Source organism: Lampris incognitus, chromosome 4 (genome assembly GCF_029633865.1).
Source record: "Lampris incognitus isolate fLamInc1 chromosome 4, fLamInc1.hap2, whole genome shotgun sequence".
Taxonomy (NCBI): Eukaryota; Metazoa; Chordata; class Actinopteri; order Lampriformes; family Lampridae; genus Lampris; species Lampris incognitus.
Window position 1 is genome coordinate 60,753,391 of NC_079214.1, and position 22,484 is coordinate 60,775,874.

Sequence of the window (22,484 nt, forward strand, 5' to 3'; positions counted from 1 at the left end):
CATTCCCATGGCCTCTGGCTAAAGAGCCGTTGTTTTCATCGACATTAAGACCGAGACATTATTCAACGGTGCACAACCCCCCACCCCCACCCCGAAACCACCTGAAAATGTTATGCATAGGGGATAATGCTAATGATCTGTTAATTCTTTATTCAAATGAGCGCTGTGTGAGGAGGTGGGATTGTTAGACCCACAGCGGCGCTGCAGCCTGGCTGGGGGAAACTGTTAATAATGCAGTCGAGTCGAGAGGAAAAAAAGACGAGGCGTCAGATGATTACCGGGTCTCGCGTCCTCTAAAGCCAGCAAAACAGTGCCACCCCGCTTATAAATAGATTCATTTTCTACACCGCTAATTTTTTAATTTAATCATCCCCGGCCTCACTGTCCACACCCCTTTGCCAGCCCCGGCCTCTCCCTGTCTATTGCCAGCCTTGATGGCTTATTTGCTGATTGGTTTATTTATTTATTTATTCATTTACCCCCCCCCCCCCCCGACCCGAAATCCAATTTTAGCTGACATTTTTCCTTGTGAAGGAGAAGGATGACCTTTGAAAAAAAGACCACCATCGATGGGAGAGAGGTCTCACCGTCTTCAGAGACAATGGTTGGCAACCGACACCGCCTCTCTTCCCTTCCCTTCCCTTCCCTTCCCTTCCCTTCCCTTCTCTTCTCTTCTCTTCTCTTCTCTTCTCTTCTCTTCTCTTCTCTTCTCTTCTCTTCTCTTCTCTTCTCTTCTTCCCTCTCCTCTCCTCTCCTCTCCTCTCCTCCCTTCCCTTCCCTCCCCTCTCCTCTCCTCTCTTCTCCTCTCTTCTCCTCTCCTCTCCTCTCCTCCCCTCCCCCTCCCTTCTCTTCTCTTTTCTTCTCTTCCCTCCCCTCTCCTCTCTTCTCTTCTCTTCTCCTCTCCTCCCCCTCCCTTCTCCTCTCTTCTCTTCCCTCCCCTCCCCTCTCTTCTCCTCTCCTCCCCTCCCCTCCCTCTCTTCTCTTTTCTTTCTCTTTTCTTCTCCTTTTCCCTCTCCTCTCTTCTCTTCTCTTCTCTTCTCTTCTCTTCTCTTCTCTTCTCTTCTCTTCTCTTCTCTTCTCTTCTCTTCTCTTCTCTTCTCTTCTCTTCTCTTCTCTTCTCTTCTCCTCTCTTCTCCTCTCCTCTCCTCTCCTCTCCTCCCCTCCCTCTCTTCTCTTCTCTTCTCTTCTCTTCTCTTCTCTTCTCTTCTCTTCTCTTCTCTTCTCTTCTCTTCTCTTCTCTTCTCTTCTCTTCTCTTCTCTTCTCTTCTCTTCTCCTCTCCTCTCCTCTCCTCTCCTCTCCTCTCCTCTCCTCTCCTCTCCTCCCTCTCTTCTCTTTTCTTTCTCTTTTCTTCTCCTTTTCCCTCTCCTCTCCTCTCCTCTCCTCTCCTCTCCTCTCTTCTCTCCTCTTCTCATCTCCTCACCTCTCTCCTGTATTCTTATTCCCTGCCCCCTCTTGATCTTCATCCTCGTTTCCTTTTTTCCCCCACATCAAGTATCTCTTCTTCTGTTCTCTGGCCACACTCCTGTCAGTTTTCCTCCTTTCCTCTGATCTCTGCTCCACTTCTGTCCCCACAGCCCACAGTGCTCTCAGGCCAGCCATAAAGACACAGATACAGAGAGAGAGAGACTCAAAGATGAGTCAAGGATTCTCAGCCGCCCACATGCCCCGTTTAACCAATAAAGGAATTTCCTTCCTCCACCCTGTCTATACTCAGTCCTCTCATTCTCACTGCTCCATCCTCCATCCTCGGTGTGCTCTTCATCTGTCTGTCTGCCTGTCTGTGCATCTTTCCGCCTGCCTGTCTGTGTGTCTGTGTGTCCGTCCGTCCGTCCGTCTGTCTGTCTATCTGTCTGTCTGTCTGCCCGTCCATCCATCCATCCATCTGGCTGTCTCTGTTTGTCTGCCTGTCTTGTCTGTGCATCTTTCCTCCTGTCTGTCTTGTCTGTGCATCTTTCCTCCTGTCTGTCTGTGCATTTCCTCCTGTCTGTGTGTCTGTCTGTCCATCTTTCCTCATGTCTGTCTGTCTGTCTGCCTGTCTGCCTCTCTGTCTGTCTGTCTGTCGGTCTGTCTGTCTGTCTGTCGGTCTGCCTGCCTGTCTGCCTCTCTGTCTGTCTGTCTGTCTGTCTGTCTGTCTGTCTGTCTGTCCATAGATCCGTCTCTGATGTAAAACTGCACACCAGTTCTCAGGGACAGTGTGTCACCTGACATGTGACTGCTTCAGCTGGACATGTCTATTAGATGACTCGCAGGCTGCAGACTCCTCCTGCTGCTCCGGAGCTGCACAGTTCCCATTACCCACTGCTCATTTGCCTCATTCTTACCCCTACCCGCCCCTACTATCATGCTAATATATTCAATACAGCCCCCAGACAGCCCCTCTGAGAACCCAGTTTTTCCTAGGCGGGTTAGCGCTTTCCTCTCATTGTGTCTTCACATATTCTCGCACACATTAGCGCCTCCCTCCCCAGTGACAGGAAGCTGGGCATGACGGGAGCACTGGATTTGGAGCACGTTCTTATTTGTGGCGCTCCAAGTACGCTCGCACTCGTCCCTTTTAAATTTCGCCTCTGAATATTACTGGGAAACATTTCAACCAGTGAGTGTGTGTGTGTGTGTGTGTGTGAGTTGTGAGTTGTGAGTTGGTGTATTTCCGGGGGTCTGTGGCTGTGTGAGTGTATATCATGTGTTTTGCAGGTATGTGGTTTTTACCTGTGGGTGTGTGAAGCAGTGTAGACGGAAAGCCCCGTGCAGCGGAGCCACTCCTCTCCTCCTATCATAGGAAATAAGAAAGGCCGGAACGTCCTTAGCTCCCTGTTGCCATGGCGATAGGCCTCCTCATCGAGCGCCGCCGCTCACACGAGTTTCTAAAGGGAGCGGGGAAGGACGTGCTCGCTAAAATAGTTACGGCAACATCTCCAGGTGGCGCCTAGCCACTGTGTATTACATATGACCGTCTGCACGAGTCCCAGATGAAGATGTAAGAGCGCGTCCGGAGATGGCGTTGCATCAGGGCGGAGGTTGCCCGTGTGGTGATGATTTCATTGCGAAGGAATAGAAAAAAGTTGCGAAAATGTGAATCCTATACGCCGTGGCTAGACAGCAAATGAAAGTTGCATTGGGATTAAAGCGCCGCGGTGGCGTTCTCTTGTCGTTTTGTGTGCAGGTGCAGCATCAGAACTGTGAGGATTCCCCCCCCGGCTGCGGCTGTGGTTCCCGCCGCGCCCGCACGTCACGAGCTGCGATATTGAGCCGTGAGATCAACGTGACTAAAACTTGCCGTGCGTACGGGTCGTTAAGCGCCGCGAGCAGACGCCGGGAGTCGGACCGGTGGGGGGGGAGGTATAGGCCGGGCGGGGTATCCGGAGGGAAGGAACCCAGAGAAATCTATGGGATTACATTTTGCTTTACTGCATCCTAATCGAGTTGACTCCCTAATGACGAGTAATGGGATTACCTCATGTTGCACTTCTGCGTCCGCCGGTCCCTCGTAAAGATGGCGGGTCGCAACAGTAAATACCCTCATGGACGAATGTCTGATGTTTATGGTTAAACCGAATCAGGACTTCTAGTCAATTTGCTCACAGGTCTCTGGCCATTTTACTATTACATTTAGTGGCTTTCAGGCCCAGAGGGGTTCCTTGGGTCAATTGAATTAGCTGACTTGAAAGCGGTCAACTTTCTTTTATTGAGTTGGCTGAGCCCTGGAGAGCCCTGGGGCCATGCCTATGTTCCTGCTTTCATTCACAAGCTCTTTTCCTCGTTTTTTGACCCCCCCCCCTTTTTTTTCTCCCCAACTGTACTCCCCGTCCAATTGTTGTTATCTTCCGAGCCGTCCCGGTCGCTGCTCCGCCCCCTCTGCCCATCCGGGGAGGGCTGCACCACGTGTCTCCTCCGATACATGTGGAGTCGCCAGCCACTTCCTTTCACCTGACAGTGAGGAGTTTCACCAGGCGTGGGAGGATCACGCTATTCCCCCCCCCCCCCAGTTCCCCCTCCCCCTCGAACAGGCGCCCCAACTGACCAGAGGAGGCGCCAGTGCAGCGACCAGGACACACACCCGCATCTGGCTTCCCACCCGCAGACACGGCCAATTGTGTCTGTAGGGACGCCCGACCAAGCTGGCGGTAACACGGGGATTCGATCCGGCGATCCCCGTGTCGGTAGGCAACGGAATAGACAGCTACGCTACCCGGACGCCCCCTTTTCCTCATTTTCCCCCGAAGCACAAAACAAAGTATTAATTTCCTCCTTATGATAAGTTTAGTTATACCTTTGCTTTATAGGGTTGTCAATGCTCGCACATCTGGCGTGAGTCTCCCGTTTTCAGGCTGGGTCTCACGCTCTCACGATGCAACAGAGATGAACAGGCGAAAGTCAAAATCTTTCTGGTATAAAGCCAAGTGAGCGGCTTTGACTCTAGAAGACAGCTGAGTATTCTAACGTTGGGTCTTTAAAATGGGTGTGTCCATGAAGAGGCATCTTAATTTACTCTCTGATTGGGCCGTGATGCTTATCTCCATGTTAAATAGATGCTCTGCAAACAGCCAGCTAGCTTACGTTAGCCATCCAATGTTAAAGTGCACGGCAGTGAGGAGAATGGCCAAATTCAATTGGGGGGGGACCAAAAAAAAAGAAGAAGCAAGTAACATGCTGAATATTACACGCTTAAAAGAAGCAGAGAGGAAAAGAAAAGACATTTTAAAGGGTCTTTTCAAAAGTTCTTACCCCCGAGAGAAGAAACAAATCAGGATGAAAAGCAGAGACGCTGGTGAACTCCACAAGAGGAAGTGTGACACTTAAGCTTAGCTAAGTGGAAAATGGTACAGAAGCCCGACAGTGTGCTGCCAACAAGTGGTGGAAATTAAATAAACCCAGGTTCGAGAAAAAATACACGCTGGGTTTGTTCTTCCTGTGCCTGTGTTTAACTGGCTTTGTGTGTTCTCCTTCCTCCGCAGAAACCTGTCGAAGAACCCTCTCACCACGCTGTCCTGGCAGCTCTTCCAGAACCTCCAGCTCTCTGACTTGTGAGTTCTTCTTCTTCTTCTTCTTCTTCTCTCTCACTCTCTCTCTCTCTCTCTCTAGTGTAATTCCACTCGGCTGCTAAACTCTGACACACACCTGATGCTTTTTTTTTGGAATTTATTTAAGATGATTCATCATCATCATCATCACTCTGCGCTATCCACTCTGTGGGGATGTTTTAAAGCTGACATCTGTGATTTTTCTCCCTTAATACATCATGAGTTTATCCATCTAGACCACGGAGCTGGGTTACATAACACACAATGTCATCTTTACCATGGTTGGAGGCACTCTCCAGTCTCCGTATACCGCTTTTGAGATGGGTATTTATTTATTCAGGACTCCCCCCCCCCCTTTTCTTCCCAATTGTATCTGGCCAATCACCCCACTCTTCCGAGCTGCTCCGGTCTCTGCTCCACCCACTACCACATGCCCCCTCCGATACATGTGGAGTCGCCAGCCGCTACTTTTCACCTGACAGTGAGGCGTTTCACCAGGGGGACGTAGCGCGTGGGAGGATCATGCTATTCCCCCCAGTTCCCCCCGAACAGCACCCCGACAGACTAGAGGAGGCGCTAGTACCGCGACCAGGACACACACCCACATCTGGCTTCCAGACAGATGTGGGTGTGTGTCCCTACAGACAATTGTTTCTGTAGGGACGCCCGACCAAGCCGGAGATAACACGGGTATTCAAACCGGGGATCCCCGTGTTGGCAGGCAATGGAATAGACCGCCACGCCACCCGGGTGCCCGATATAACAACTTAGTAATGGAAAAATGTCACAGATTGCAGCTTTAAGCATGTGCCCTCATTGTTTCTCCCCGCGTTGCACCAAACATCCAACTTTGTGTCAGTGCAAATAAGAAGGCCGAACCAAGGGGGCAAGTATAGTGGCTCACTTATCTGAGAAGCCATTTGTCGACTTAATAACACGCGAGGAGGAAATGTAATGGTCTAGTCACCGTGGAGGAAGTCCGAGACCATTTTCTTGTTTGTTATGAATATTTGAGCGATCAATGTGTTTATGAAATGAGTTTGCTGTCTCCCCACTGGGGAGAGCACTGCACTGTAGCCCAGCCTTGTAATTTACACATCATTACGCCTGTCAGTGTTGTCCATCATTTGACCTGCAGTGTGCGCTGAACACCCCCCCCCCCACCCCATGTCGGTCCCTGCAAGATGAATCCGAGGTATAGCCGGGAGAGATTGAGCTGTAGGACGTGATGGAAGACACCACTATTTAAAAGTAGCCCTGCTTATTGTGCTATTTTCAGAGGTAGAAGCAGGGCATCTCCTCTGAGAGCGTGGGACACTGCTGATCTGGGGTAGTCCTTCATCTGCAGACTCAAAGCCCGGAGAGGAAGAGGAAAAGCCCTGTTGACGTTAACGTTGCATTTCGATATATCAAGAATCTTAGCCGACGCGCTCATCTGCAGACTCTCACTTTGCTTCTTTTTTTTTTGCGCTCAACTCAAGGGTATGAGGGGAAGCTGATATAAAGGGATTTCCCCCGTAGGATAGAAATGACTTGTCGTCACGAGCATAGCAGAATTGGACCCTCGTGTTCATCGGAGTTGCTCTGCGACGTCAGATTAACCATACTCATCCGCACCGATGATTAACCTGTATATTTCACTCACCTATCACCTGTCCACTGTGAAAGGGGCATTACGAGTGCAGCGCCGCGGGAAGTTTCAATTCCTAGACAGCCGACACTATGAGCAACCAGCCCGCATATGGAGCTTACAGATCCTGCCGTATTCAAATCACCTTTCCGCCTCACGGAGTACGGTTTGTGCCAATGTGCATCCTGTCTTATTTAAGCGGCCATTTTAGATGCGTGCAAATGTCATCTTTGTTGTTCTACATGGGTAGCAGGGCCGGGGTGACGGGGGAATTTCCTACCGAATGCTGATAAGAAGCGAGGGTCCGTGTCCATTCTGTTCTGTGTTTGGTTAAGAGGTGTCAGCCGGAGTGGCGTGGCGGCACAGACGCAGACACGGGCATGGGCGTTACGTAAGAGGGAAGCCATGTGGAATCAGGCTGCGCTAATGGGAAATGAGTCAGCCCTATCATGGGCCGAGCCGGCGATCTGGTCCTGACATTATTACTCCCCTCACTGTATCTGCGCTCCCTCCACAAACCGTATTAGCCCGCTAAGTCAATCACGCCAAATGAAGCTCACTCACCAGGTGGCTATCGCGTTTAATCTGTAATTGGTAGAATAATACACCACACGGCCTCGGTGGTAAGTGCCGGCCGCACGTTATGCAAATAGAGAAAGATCAAACAAGCTGCAGTAATTACAGTTTTACACGATGAAAAGAGCACACAGCCTTTTTGCTGGAAGCTGTCTCGACACATCATGTCAGTCACTTCATTAGCCAGATTTTTGTTAATAAGGAAAAACATTGCTTTTTTTTAGTCCACATCAAAAGAGTCACATGTACGAATTGGATTCATACTGGTAGAAATTTACTGAGAACTTTTTGCCTTTATTTTCATTTTTTCTGTTTTCTACTACTACTACTACTACTACTACTACTGCTACTACTACTGCTTTCGGCTGCTCCTGTTAGGGGGCGCCACAGTGGATCATCCGCTTCCATCTCTTCCTGCCTGACCAGGTCTCATTAGGGACACTTAAAACACTGCACCAAATAACCAGATGTGATTCTCATTAGCATCTACAACTAATTCTCTCCACCACTCAGGCCCCCACCCATACACATTGCAGACTGCTATTCTTTAAATACTACTATCTACTACTGCTACTACTACTACTACTTTTGGCTGCTCCTGTTAGGGGGCGCCGCAGTGGATCATCCACTTCCATCTCTTCCTGTCCTCTGCATCTTCCTCTGTCACACCAGCCACCTGCATGTCCTCCCTCACCACATCCATAAACCTCCTCTTTGGCCTTCCTCTTCTCCTCTTCTCTGGCAGCTCCATCTTCAGCATCCTTCTCCCAATATACATCTCTCCTCCACACATGTCCAAGCCATCTCAATCTTGCCTCTCTTGCTTTGTCTCCAAACCATCCAACCTGAGCCGTCCCTCTAATATCATCATCATCATCATCATCATCATCATCATCATCATCATCAGTTCCATAACCTATGGAGGTTGGGGAGCACAGCTGATGCCTCAGTAGGTTGAGTCATCATCATGTTTCAGTAGGGGGAGTACCTGGTGGTCCCTATCTCCTCTTCCAGGTATGGATGGCCATTGGTTCACAGAGGAACTCATCCGCCCTTTGACAGGTGATGTTTTTAGTCCTGCTGGGTGTCCACACACCCTCCTCACAACAACCCAAGGGTTGAAATGGGGGCGCCGGTTTAGTCGCCGACGACCCGACGGTCGCGGTTCAACATCGTACCCAGAACAACCTCTAATATATAGTACTCGTTCCTAATCCTGTCCTTCATCATCAGTCCCAATGAAAATCTCAGCGTCCTCAACTCTGCCACCTCCAGCTCCACCTCCTGTCTTTTCACCAGTGCCACTGTCTCCAAACCATATAACATAGCTGGTCTCACTACCATCCTGTAAACCTTTTAAAGACTGAAATTAGAACACAGACCTTTTCAAAGTATTGATCAGTTGCTTAAAACTTTTTATTAAATATCAAAGAAGGGCGAATCAGTTCGTCTGGATACAATGTTCATTGACGTTATTATCAGTTATTTTCAGTAAACATTGTATCCAGAGGAACTGATTCGACCTTCTTCGATTCTCGTACCTGGATTATTGAGCATGCATCAAGACTGTTTGTTAAATAATTTAGGAAATATTTCTGCAAGGAGCAGCGTTCTCATGCTCTTTTCACTCCTTTCTCCTTTGCTGGAAGTGGATCTACTTACTAGCGTCTTCCACAAACCGTCGATGGTAAAATGAATACTGAAATGAAAAAGCATGTGTAGGGCCCTTCAGTTATTAATCAAGTGGGCAGTTTACACATGCTCGACACACACACGGCTTGATACTGGAGATGAGTCATTTGAATGAGGAAAAAACCCACGCTCCACACACGTTTTAGTTGTTTATTCAGGTTTGTACCACAACTGTTTCAGCTGAGCAGTCTTACAGGCCCGAGACACGCTCCGACATCAACCCTGTGTCACAGACAACACATTCAGAGACCACTGTCTTGCAGGTCCCACAACACAGTGATGGGTAATGTAGCGGTGAACGAGGACGAGCTGGAAAATAATTGCTGACAACACGTTGAACACTAATTTACACCTGACATACATTTATTATGCTAATTTACACCCGAAGTAGATTTATTATGCATAATGGTCGGCCTCCCAGGTCCTTTAACCTGACTTTAACCACAGTAAACTCATACCTAAACTTACCCATCCCTAACCAAATACCTAAACTTACCCATCCCTGACCAAATACCTAAACTTACCCATCCCTGACCAAATACCTAAACTTACCCATCCCTGACCAAATACCTAAATATACGTAGCTATTTCTGACCTTATACCTAAATCTAACATCTCTAATTTAACACCAAAACTTGACCATTTCTTCTTTTTTTGGGGGGAGGGATTTTCCCCCTTTTTCTCCCCTATTGTACTTGGCCAATTACCCCACTCTTGTCCCGGTCGCTGCTCCACCCCCTCTGCCGATCCGGGGAGGGCTGTAGACTACCACATGCCTCCTCATGTGGAGTCGCCAGCCGCTTCTTTTCACCTGACAGTGAGGAGTTTCACCAGGGGTACATAGCGCATGGGAGGATCACACTATTCCCCCCTCCCCCCCGAACAGATGCCCCGACCGACCAGAGGAGGTGCTAGTACAGTAACCAGGACACATACCCACATCTGGCTTCCCACCCGCAGACACGGCCAATTGTGTCTGTAGGGATGCCCGACCAAGCCGGAGGTGACACGGGGATTCGACCCGGCGATCCCTGTGTTGGTAGGCAACGGAATAGACCACCATGCCACCTGGATGCCCCAAAACTTAACCATTTCTAACCATATACCTCAATTTAACCAAATAATAAATATACCCATTTCTAACCTTGTATCTAAGCTTACTTAACCACCTCTAATCTAATAGTGATAAAGTGGACGATCTGAGTGGACTTTCTGATCAATGTCCTCATCCATTGATAAGGGGAATTGAATCGTGTCGTACAGAATCGGCCGGGCAGTAACTCAACATGATCGTCTATTGTCTATCAATGGTATTGTATCAGGATGAAATTTGAAATCATGTCAAAGCGTCCATAATTATCTCGATCACATTATTTTCCACGTCGACCCGCTCTAAAAAGCATTAATATCATGAAATACAAAATCTTTTTTGCGGCTTCCCGTCAAAGAACTCTAACATTAGGAAGCACGTTGTCAAACTTGGCAGAGTATTTGCCTGTGGAAGAGACAGTTAATCAGCTTTTTGTCTGTGAATGCCCTTTAGCCAAAGGACCGGAGCCACTGCGGCGTGGTGCACAGCCGCCCAGCCAATCACACGGCTCTGAGCAGCGGCGGGGTGAGATGACGGCTAAATGCTAAATCTGCTGCGGTGGCTCAGAGGCCGATATGATTGGAAATTATTTGAAGCTGAGCTAGAGTCGCCGCCGACGCCGCCGTCTTCGATGAAGCTCGTTCTCTCTGGTCCACAAAAAAAAAAAAAAAGGTGGGGGGGAGGGGGATATTCTTCCTCTTCTTTGAGCAACTAAAGCCATCTGCCCGAGGCAGTCTGCATCATCAATCCCTTTATTCTGTTAGTTCTGCTTTAATTCCAGGCTGGCCGAGACGCGGGGGCCTTCGCCAAGTCAAATATGTACGCCTCTCACAGTGAGCTGGGATGTTTTCCTGCTTTTCAGTTAGGGTGAATGAATGGACCAGACCTGTAATCTGTTGATAAGACTGCTGGTGAGTTAGGATGAATTAGATGTTACGTTCCAAATGACGGGGTGACTGCTAAATGACGGGGTGACTGCTACATGACTGGGTGACTGCTAAATGACTGGGTTTGAATGCTCTTTTTTTAGAATGAATTTCAAAGAAGCCAAAGTTTAAACAATTTGACATCTCCACTTCATATATATATATATATAACAGACCGAATACCCACCGGCATGGAAGGCATAATAACAAAGATAGCAGCGGGGTATTTGTTCACTAGAGATAAGCGAGCGGTGTTTGTCACCAGCGAGTCACCTTTGAAAGGCAGATCAGCCTGAAGAGCGGGGAGAGGGAAAGTAAAGAGGAAATGGTTGAGGGGGGACGTATCACCCCTGTTAAACAAATTCACAAGAAACAATCCTTTGTAAAACTGCCATCCCCCTTTTCCATCCTCTTTGGGTTAATGGCACTAACTCTTAATCAAAGAATATTAGTATAAAGAAATATATCATCATATATCATCATCATCATATATATATATATATATAATATAATATAATTATATTTTATATACACATTATATATATGTGTGTGTATATATATATATATATATATACATATATATGTGTGTGTGTATGTGTGTGTGTATATATATATATATATATATATATATATATATCTCATCATACAGAAATCTCCCTCACATCAGATTCAAAGGAATGAGGAGACATGTGGCCTAATGTGTAAATAACTATCGTTGTTGTAGCTAATGGCTCTCTCAGTGGCATACGGTTGTTATTATTATTGTGATAAATTGATGACAGTGCGTCAGTTTCCTTTCTCTATACACGACTAAACCACTCCGGTCTGACGTGCAGGATGTGTTTTGTTTTGTTTTAGCTTGAAGTCCATGAAGCGTGGGCTATGTAATGGCCTATGGACATTGCAGTGGATGAATCTACTATCTACTACTACTACTACTTCTACTTTTGGCTGCTCCCGTTAGGGGGCGCCACAGCGGATCAACCGTTTCCATCTCTTCCTGTCCTCTGCATCTTCCTCTGTCACACCAGCCACCTGCATGTCCTCCCTCACCACATCCATAAACCTCCTCTTTGGCCTTCCTCTTCTCCTCTTCCCTGGCAGCTCCATATTCAGCATCCTTCTCCCAATATACCCAGCATCTCTCCTCCACACATGTGCAAGCCATCTCAATCTCGCCTCTCCTGCTTTGTCTCCACACCGTCCAACCTGAGCTGTCCCGCTAATATACTCGTTCCTAATGCTGTCCTTCTTCCTCATTGCAGTGAATGAATATGAATGAGCATAGCAAAAGTATGAGTGCAGGTATATTAGAGGGAGAGCTCAGGTTGGACGGCTTGGAGACATGTAGAATTACTAAAAATGCTCCTCCATTATAATACAGACAAAAATAGGAGTCTAATCACGAAAGTACGTCATGAGACGGGAGACAGGTTTTTTTCCTGAGCTCTCAAGATGTTTTTAAATACACTTGGGTGTATTAAAGTCTTTCATGGGTAAGAACTTGTAGACCTATGGCTACAGTGTAGAAAGGGTTGACCGGATGACACCATCATCCTATCAACCCTGCCCGTGTCCTCGACACCTGCTGTTAAAATGCTTTTTAGCATGGCACTCAGTTTTTATTTGCTTCAGTGAAACAGGTCATTGACTTATCCACGGGGTGTCCCGCCATGCTGGGGAGGGGTTAAAGGTCCAGCACACGGTGACAGGGGAGGAGGTATTCGTAGATGAGCCTGAGTCAGGTCTGGATCCTGGGACGAATGACGCCGCTGTGCGTTTGTTGGGAACCCCGAGAAGCTAGTGTGTGAGAGCCGTGGCGCCGCCGAGGTGGCTGCACCCTCACTCGCGGCGAGTATAGAGACACAAAGCCGAGAGAGCCGCTGACTGGACACGGCCGGGCTTTATTTCCCCACAGGTGGACGCTTCAGCCGTAAAATGAGCATTCGTTACAGCAAAGGGGATGACACAGTGTGGCAAAACCAATGCGTATAGGCGGGCGTGATGTGGGCGAGAATGTGCAGTGAAACGTCCCCCTGACAGTGAAGGTGTTTCGCCGACAACGTGGTGGAAGCCCACAACCCAGCAGTAATTCTGCAACTTTACAGCCCCTTACGCTGTACCCTTTCCCAGTGGGGAATAACACAAATCTGTGGTTTTTATAACCGCTGCTTGTTGGACCGTTTCATGTGTCTTCTAACTACTGGAAATGGAGCCAAATGGAAATTTCTGGCCCTCGTCTTCGAGGTGCCCGTCGCCATTTCTGCAATTTCCCCTGTCAAGGTGAACTGCACCAAAGCAGTGACGGTCTTGAAGGCCTTGGATCGCCCACCAGATAGACCACCAGCATTTACTAGGGCATGCAGATGATTTAGCGTCAGCGTTGTGTTGGGTGAGTTTGGGTTGGGTGAAAAATAAAAAGCGAGGTGATGTTACAAAAGCAGAAAAACCGGCAAGTTCAACGTTTGAAAACTCAGAAGAGAGAGGGGGGAAAAAAATGACAAATGTTGTGGCTGTGAGATTAAAAAAAAAAAAAAAAAAAAACCCAAAAAACTCCCAAAGACGTTTACAAAAGCGTGAATAAGACAAACAGACCTTGAACGGCTTCCCGTAAAACCGCTTGGCGATGACCCCTTTTCTGAACCGGCACACCCCTGAGACCAGCGGGAGTGGGTATTGACAAAGTGACAAGTGGAGGACCCGGGGTGAGGCGGCGGAAATCACACGTCCTGCAAGTTAATTACCACAGAGCAAGAGGCATCGCCGACGCCGAGCCGGCCCGGGATCAATGTCCCCGCGTGGTGGAAATTAGAGAAGTAACGAGATTTATGAAATACAGACGCTTTTAAAAGCCCACGTTATTCACGGTGACAGCGAGCGGCCTGGGTGGGCGGCACTCAAACTGTGATCAAAGCGCGCGAGTAAGCGTGCAATATACAAGCCATTGTTGCATGTTATCCGCATCTCTGCAGTCGGCGCACCTTTGTGTGCCTTCCCCGGCGTAGCAGCCTCTGATGCTGATCATTAGCTCTCTTCTGGGGCAACGGGGTGGGTTGTTTGCCAGCTTCAAGGAGGCGTCACGCTGCTGCCTCGGCATCCGGGGTCGCGGGGGGACATTTGGTTTTGTTCCCTTATTGCGTCTAATTGCTCTCCTCCGCAGAATGTGCGGTTTGCTGCGGTTTTCACGTGGCGTCGCTGCTTGTTGAGAGTGTGTTGGCATAAAAGGTCCGCTGTGTTGGCCAGAAGAGGGCCTTTTACCGCAGGCTCGAAATCCCTGTTGTTTTTATTTTCTTTCTTTGCGGCTACCTGGACGAAAGTATGTTGCCCTGTGCCAGCTCTGGTCAGAGGGAGGGTGTATAATGGATGGAGGTGGTGATTATCGATAATAATTATTGTAATTAGAAGGGGGGGAAGGGAGTGATGAAGAAGGACATCATTAGGAACGAGTATATTAGAGGGACCGCTCAGGTTGGACGGTATGGAGACAAAGCAAGAGAGAGAAGATGGAGATGGTTTGGACATGTGTGGAGGAGAGATGCTGGGTATATTGGGGGAAGGATGCTGAATATGGAGCTGCCAGGGAAGAGGAGAAGAGGAAGGCCGGAGAGGAGGTTTACGGATGTGGTGAGGGAGGACATGCAGGTGGCTGGCGTGACAGAGGAAGATGCGGAGGACAGGAAGAGGTGGACACGGATGATCCGCTGTGGGGACCCCTAACAGGAGCAGCTGAAAGTAGTAATAGTAGTAGAAGGGGGTGGGGGGGAGCCCAGGGCCCCCTGCCTCTGGTGAGCACGGCTCCCTTACGTGGCTCAGCTAGAGCCGGGTTTAATGACAGTCTCTCATGAGGAAATGTCCTCCCTCAGAAGACGCTTATCTGGACAACTTACTGTTCAGGGTCCTCCACAGAGGAGCACGTTTACCAGGAGGTGGCCTGTACAGGAGGTTTTCTGTCTAGCTACCCATGCAAGGCCTCTGTATTTTTGCACTGTTCTAATATTGAAGACCCGTCCTTGGCTGGTATGAATTGAAACTGGATCGGATATCAGAACATATCTGTTCCTTTGTGATCTGTTCCACCAGCAGTTAATTGATAAGCAGTGCCTTGATAGAAGTTTGTAGTTCCGGAAGCTTGCAGTGAGCTATGTGGAAATCCAATCCCATTACTGCATTAATGATGTTCAACTTGTGCATGCATTATCTGGGAAAACGTGTTAATTCAATTTTAATCCCCGTGTTCTGGTCACGAATCAGCAATGGATGTGTTGCTCAGCGGCCATATTGACCCACGCCACCTTTCGATTTTATAGCGATGCAGTTGTAATATTAAACTTCTTATCCTTATCTCACTTATTACTAATATTCACTAATATTAACACCGTTTATGGTTAGCAGTTGCAATTTCAAATGGGTCATTCTGACCCGAACAAAACACAAGGGCTGATACTGCATTTGAATTCTCATATTTATTATAAGCACATTTGCTGATAGTATTAAAATATTAATGAAACTGACGTTTGACATGTCATTCTCAAAAACACATCCTACCTTAAGGTGGACAACATTTTAAAAGGTTGTTGCAAATTTGAAATTTGAACGCAGTTTGTTTCACCAACTTCAGTGTTTCACCAAGATGGCGCTGCGGATGGCACCTCAGTCTGTCGATGCACATTGTTTTGTAGGTTTTTTTTTTACATTACCAATAGCGCTTTCACTAGAGAAGAGCCTATGCATATCAGGGGAATGACTTCTGCGGATTGATTTCCCAGCTTCCTCATCCCATATGTGAAATTACTGGACATTTTGGTCAAAGGTGCGCTCAGCTTTGTTCACCCGGTGAAACGCCGGAAAAGAGGGAAACAGGAAATACCAATTATGTTATGACCTAACTCAACACTTGCCAGATAAGACATAAGAAAACTAAGGAAACAAAGCATCAGATGACCCCCCCCCCTTTTCTCCCAAATTGTATCTGGTCAATTACCCCGCTCATCTAACTACCCCACTCTCCACCTCCTCTGCCTATCCGGGGAGGGCTGTAGACTACCACAGGCCTCCTCCGATACATGTGGAGTCGCCAGCCGCTTCTTTTGACCTGACAGTGAGGAGTTTCACCAGGGGGATGTAGCGTGTGGGGGGATCATGCTATCCCCCCCAGCCCCCCCGAACAGCTGCCCCGACCGACCAGAGGAGGCGCTAGTGCTGCGACCAGGACACACAGCCCACATCTGGCTTCCCGACCGCAGATGCAGCCAATTGTGTCTGGAGGGACGCCTGACCAAGCCGAAGGTAACACGGGGATTCGAACCAGCGATCCCGTGTTGATAGGCAACGGAATAGACCGCCACGCTACCCAGACACCCATCAGATGACTTTTTACATGGTGTATACATGCAGCATATCTTCTGATCTGGTGAGCCAGTTGCTTTGGGATATTTGCAGCCAACTAGCGTGCAGTAGTGAAATTATGCCCTCAAAAAACTTTTTGTACTGTTAAAGATTTACCCCTCTAAAGTACCATGAAGGATTTGGATTTCTTTTAGTCTGAAGTCAGTCTTAATGTGTCAGGTGCAGAAAGCCTTTTTAACCGCTGTGTTGCTATTGAACGGATTGATCCTGTTTTAAAATGAGTTAAACGGTATGTAATTATTCTCAAGACGAGTATCGGCTATCCCTGTATCCTCAGTCTGCATCCTCAGTCTGTATCCTCAGTCTGCATCCTCAGTCTGTACTGAGCGGTTTCCCCCGTACGATGTCAAGGCTGCTCTGTGGACGTGCATGAGAGGAACCGGTGGAGAACTAGTTATCATTTGTTATGAAATTCAATGACGCCAGCTGATGAATCGGAGTCATTCTGCTGTAGCTTAAATCAACGACAGCGGATTAGTCAGGAGTTCCAGTGCAGATACGATATAATCGTCCTTTTGAAGCAATGCGCATTATTCCTGTTTCCAGTGGGCCAGTGATACAGCCGTCTGAGCTGTAAGATCCTTTAAGTACAGGGATGTGATAGACATCTATCTGCTGGAATACACTCTAATTACTTTATTCGGCATGGCGGACGTATGCCATACATAATTCATGCTTTCTACAATATCACACTGACCCGTAACAAGGACATTAGGACGGACACTCGCCTCGACACAACTGGCCAATCACACCTGCGGTACCAGACCTAATGTATGTAAAACGGAGAGGCAGCACGGGATGGCGGCTAACGTGACTTTACGGTATACGGATATAACAACGTGTACGTGCGAAAGGAAAGGAATAATGGGCCCACTTGAATGCCGTTATACCTTGATCCCAGCCCATCCTTTCACCTCCCGTCATTGGAATGGCACAGAGCGGGGTCATCATTGTTCTCCCTGGAGAAATCCAGCAATTATAGTACGTTACGATGCAGACAATCTGGAGAACACCATCTGTTGTGTTTTACTACATGTTGTTTATGACTAATGCTTTTTGCCATTGTTGACAATAGTGTTGTTGTTGGCAGTTCTGTTTCTGTTGTTAACAACCATGTTGTTGTTGATGTGGTATGTGTTGATAATGCTGTTGTTGCTGAGTAATTTATCATTAATAAAGGTATTGCCATCAATAATGCTATTGTTGCTGGTAATGCTCCCTCTAAATCACCTGTCATGGTAAATTTTGTCAGTGTTTGCAGTGGATATGCAGTTGGCAATGCAAGGGGATATTTTATGCCGCTCTGGTGGCCGAGCGGAATAAACCGCCGTTCTTGCAATCCGCTCGTCATGTGGCTGGGAGGTTCGTATCCCAGACTCGCCGTAACTGGTCACGGCCAGAGCGTCCACGGAGTAAGGCATTCATTAGGCCACCTTTACCCGAGGGATAGTGGGTGTAGATCGGTGTAGTGTTCGGAGACTCGTCGTTCTCCGGTGACCCCTCTGGCCCACCCGGGCGCCTGCAGCCAAGCAACTGAAAGCATTCTCCCTACGCCTCCTTCGCGGCTTGAAGGTGATGCAATCCATGCGAGGCTTAAGCGTGTAAAATAGCGAGAGCAGCCGACACGAGTTTGAAGGAAGCTGGTGTTACGCCTATCTCCTTCCTGTGGAAACGTGAGCCAGGGGAGTTATTCGACAAGAGTTCCGGCCATATGCCATTGGGTTAATCGGGTGGGATAAGGGGAACAACTAGAAATAAATTTAGAGAATTTAGGGATATTTTATTTTATTTTATTTATTAGCGAATTCAGGAGGCAGCCGGGAACCGCCGCCACAGCCGGGAACACTTGTTCACGAGTGAGGGTAGGATGAAGCATAAGATTGACGGGTGGATTGGTGCAGCATCAGTAATGCGGGCATTGTACTGGACCGTTGAGGTGAAGAGGGAGCTGAGTCAGAAGGCAAAGCTCTCAATTTACCAGTCAATCTTCGTTCCAACCCTCACCTATGGTCATGAGCTTTGGGTAGGGATCGAAAGGGTGAGATCGCGGATACAAGCGGCTGAAATTAGTTTCCTCCGTAGGGTGTCTTGGCTCAGCCTTAGAGATAGGGCAAAGAGCTCGGGCATCTGAAGGGAGCTCAGAGTAGAGTCGCTTCTCCTTCACGTCGAAAGGAGCCAGTTGAGGTGGTTCGGGCATCTGATTAGGATGCCTCCTAGGCGCCTTCCTTTGGAGGTTTTCCAGGCACGTCCAACGGGGAGGAGACCCCGGGGTAGACCCTGAACTCGCTGGGGGAACTACATGTCCAATCCGGCCTGGGAACGCCTCGGGGTCCCTCAGGAAGAGCTGGAGGGTGTTGCTGGGGAGAGGGACGTATGGAGTGCCCTACTTAGCTTGCTGCCACCACGACCCGACCCGGGAGAGGCGGCTGATGATGAATGAATATATTTATTTATTCATTTCTTTACCTGTTCAGGATGTTTTGGTTCTTAGGCCTCTTGTTTGTGTCTTGCAGCGCCGGTGCAGGTTGGTTGTTGTCGTCGATGACGTTGTTTGTGTGTTTCCAGGCGTTTGGATGGGGTGGTGTTTGACTGTGGCTGCAGCATCCGCTGGATCCAGCTGTGGCAGCAGAGAGGAGAGGCCAACCTCCACACCCAGCAGCTCTACTGCAGGAACGGAGCCTCTAAAATCCGACTGCACAACATGTACATCGGCAACTGTGGTAAGTAACTTCTACACGCATGTACTTCGTATGTGTGAGTGTGTTTTTGGTTGTAATATTTGACGAGTAGGTTCCATGCCATGATCCACCAAATATTTTGTGCAGTAAATTTTCATTACCCATCACAAAGCAAGATAATTAACAATCTTCTCTGTTGTTCTTTAGTGCGGTATTGGATTGTGTTTAATGCAGACATTGCGCGGCCCACTTGAGCCCTGCTATTTGCCACCGTTGTCACAGCCCATAGTTTAAAAACTCACTGCTATAGAGTTTATATTGAAGAAATTGTACCCTGAAGAACTCAGTGACTTTCAACGTATCTCTGTCATAGGATGCCACCTTTCCAACAAGTCAATTGGTCAAATTTCTGCCATGTTCAATCTGCCCCAGTTAACTGCAAGTCTGTTATTGTACAACAGCTCAGCCGTGAAGTGGTAGGCCACACAAATTGATAGAATGGGACCACCAAGTCCTTGTAAAAAAATCATCTGTCCCCGGTTGCATTGCTCACTACCGAGTTCCAATCTGCTTCTGGAAGCAATGCCAGTGAAGGGAAATGTTAATACTGCAGCATACAATGACATTCTGGAGAACCGAGTCTTGCCAACTTTGTGGCAAGACTTTGGGGAAGTCCTTTCCTGCTTCAGCATGACAATGCCCCCATGCTCAAAGCAAGGTCCATAAAGACAAGGTCTGCTGAGTTTGGTGTGGAAGAACTTGACTAGCCTGCACAGAGCCCTGACCTCAACCCTTTCCAGCACCTTTGGGATGAATCGGGACACCGCCTGTGAGCCAGGCCTCCTCCCCAACCTCAGTGCCTGGTCTCACTAAAGCTCTTGTAGCTGAATGGGAGTGAATCCCTGCAGCCATGTTCCAATATCTAGTGGAAAGTCTTCCCAGAAGAATGGAGGCCAATATAGCAGCAAAGGGGGGGGGGCTCCATATTGATAATGCCCATGGTTTTGGAATGAGATGTTTAACAAGCACATATGGGTGTGATGTTTGGGACATGTACCACTACATGCCCCAAACATTACAACCACATGAACCCACTTTGGTCTGTCAGACTGCCAGAGAACACATTTCCACTACTCCGGAGTCCAGTGGCGGTGTGCTTTACACCACTCCAGCCAACGTTTGGCATTGCCCATGGTGATCTTAGGTTTCTGTTTGGCTGCTCGGCCATTGAAACCCATTTCATGAAGCTCCCGATGAACATTCTTGTGCTGGTGTTGCTTCCAGAAGCAGTTTGTAACTCGGTAGAGAGTGCTGAACTGAGGACAGACGAATTTTACATGCTACACTGAAGCACTTGGTGGTCCTGTGCTGTGTTCCCGTGTGGCCTACTGCTTCACGGGTGAGAAGTTGTTGCTGCAAGATGTCTCCGCGTCACAATACCAGACTTACAGTTAATTGGGGCAGATCTAACAGGGCAGTAATTTGACCAACTGACTTGTTAGAAAGGTGGCATCCTGTGACAGTGCTACATTGAAAGTCATTGTGCGCATTTTCTCTTGTGTGTCAGTGTGTGTGTTTGTGCGTTTGTGTGTGATCATGCCTGTTTGTTAGAGATGCACAAATTTTAAGTGTTGAAATGTGAGTCCGTTTTTGTGTCTGCTTTCTCTTCAGACTTGCCAGAGATCAGTGTCAGCCACAGCAACCTGACAGTGATCGAGGGAGACAACGTGACGGTGAGCTGTAACGGCTCCGGCGCCCCCCTGCCTGAGGTGGACTGGACTGTCGCTGGCCTGCACTCCATCAACACTCACCTGGTGAGACACACACTTGCTTACGCACTAAAATGTGTTGCCATATCACTGTAGCACTTGCACACTCACACCAGCAGCTCTCACCCACTGGGCTACAACCCGGCACCGGTCCGCAGAATATTGGCTACTGGGCAGCAGTCACACACACTTTTCTTCCCATTGCATCATTTCTCACTTTTTTCCTCGTGGTGCACCAAGGTCGCTTTCATATTCCAGGCACATGTGAGTCAGATCCGATTTATTTATTTGGTGTTTCAATTGAGTGTGTAACCTATAGACGATACCAATGTGACCCGCAAGACATTTGGAAAAGACCCAAAAACATGGACGTCGCTCAAGTGTGGGTCGTTTTGTTTTTTTGGGGATTTTGATGTCTTTTCACGCAGTGCAGCGAAAACGTCATTAATAGATTATTTGTTGAGACACTTAAAGACGGCGCAGCCTGCTTCATTAGCTTTTTCTCCCTGAGGTGGCGTGCCAGTGACAGCCATTTCATGTTCGTGACATAATCCCAGTGCAGGATAAACAGTGAGATTTTGTGGGACAGTGCGTGACAGATTCATAAAGTCTGTACTCTTGACCCTATCCATGACAATATATATAATCAGGTGCACGGGAAGAGGTTTTAAGTAGGGGGGCTGCCAACTAAAACGAAAAGTATTGTGGCGAGCCGGCGTGGAAGAACGAGTCGAGAGGTAGAGATCTCCCGTGCCCCCATACACTGTACGACTCCGGGAGTGCTCTTTTATTCACACCGGCCAGAACGGATGAGAACTGACAACAACGTAATGAGCCCCCCCCCCCCCCATGTCCCAACTGGCGACATCAGTCCCAGTCACGGTCCTACAGTCAGTTAGTCAGTAAACGGTTTCCTGCTTTGTCTGAGTCGAACCCCAAAACAACAACTCAAGAATAACCACAACATGAACACCACGTTATTAAAACACAATTTTAAATCTGTTTGGAGTCAGGGGCGTGCTCAGTCCTCTCTGCAGTTAAGTAATATATTGGTTGGGTGCTCTTTGGTCCAAGGTTAGTAGTGTCAGATGAGGAAAAGAGAACAAATCTCTCTGACCGAGGCACTCCGTGTAATTAAAAATGTCTTTATCGAAACTTAGACATATCCAAAAAGGACCTAAAAATGCCCACGCGTAGCGGCTCGGGCCTTCTTCAGGGCATAGTGGCACAATTTTAAATCTGACATTAACAGTCCCATCAGCCATTGCGCTCCCCCAGCGCAGAACTGCCGACAGTCGGAGTGACCGCCTCCCCCGGTTACAATATAATCGATGATGAAATAAAGAATAATTTACGGTATAATACACATGATAAACAAACGTCGAATAAACGAATCTTATTAATGAAAATGATCAAATTTCATAATTTTCAATCCATTCGTCAAGCCTCTCTGCCAACGTGTATATTAATCGCTCGGTGCTCAAGCGCCTCAGGGTAAACCACGTTGCGTGCCTTCAGGATGGCATTGACAATGTTAGGTGTAGGGCCGCCCTTGATCACTGGAGGGATTTGCCGGAAGCTTCCACAAAGCGTCATTGGAATGCCTCTTTCGCAAATAAAGCAAATTTTTTTACTTGGTTTTTGAAATATTTTTCAAACTGTGCAATCCTTGGAAAGTGCTGATTCTAAAGATAT

At 48.0% G+C, this 22,484-nt stretch overlaps 1 protein-coding gene across 1 annotated transcript in view; it reads left to right on the forward strand.

Moving 5' to 3' along the window:
• ntrk3b (neurotrophic tyrosine kinase, receptor, type 3b) overlaps nt 1–22,484 on the forward strand; it is a 266,488-nt gene that overhangs the window by 53,836 nt on the left and 190,168 nt on the right. The window contains exons 3-5 of the mRNA XM_056278574.1: nt 4,957–5,025; nt 18,908–19,062; nt 20,692–20,834. Coding sequence (XP_056134549.1) covers nt 4,957–5,025; nt 18,908–19,062; nt 20,692–20,834 — 367 coding nt within the window. The remainder of the gene's footprint in view (nt 1–4,956; nt 5,026–18,907; nt 19,063–20,691; nt 20,835–22,484) is intronic.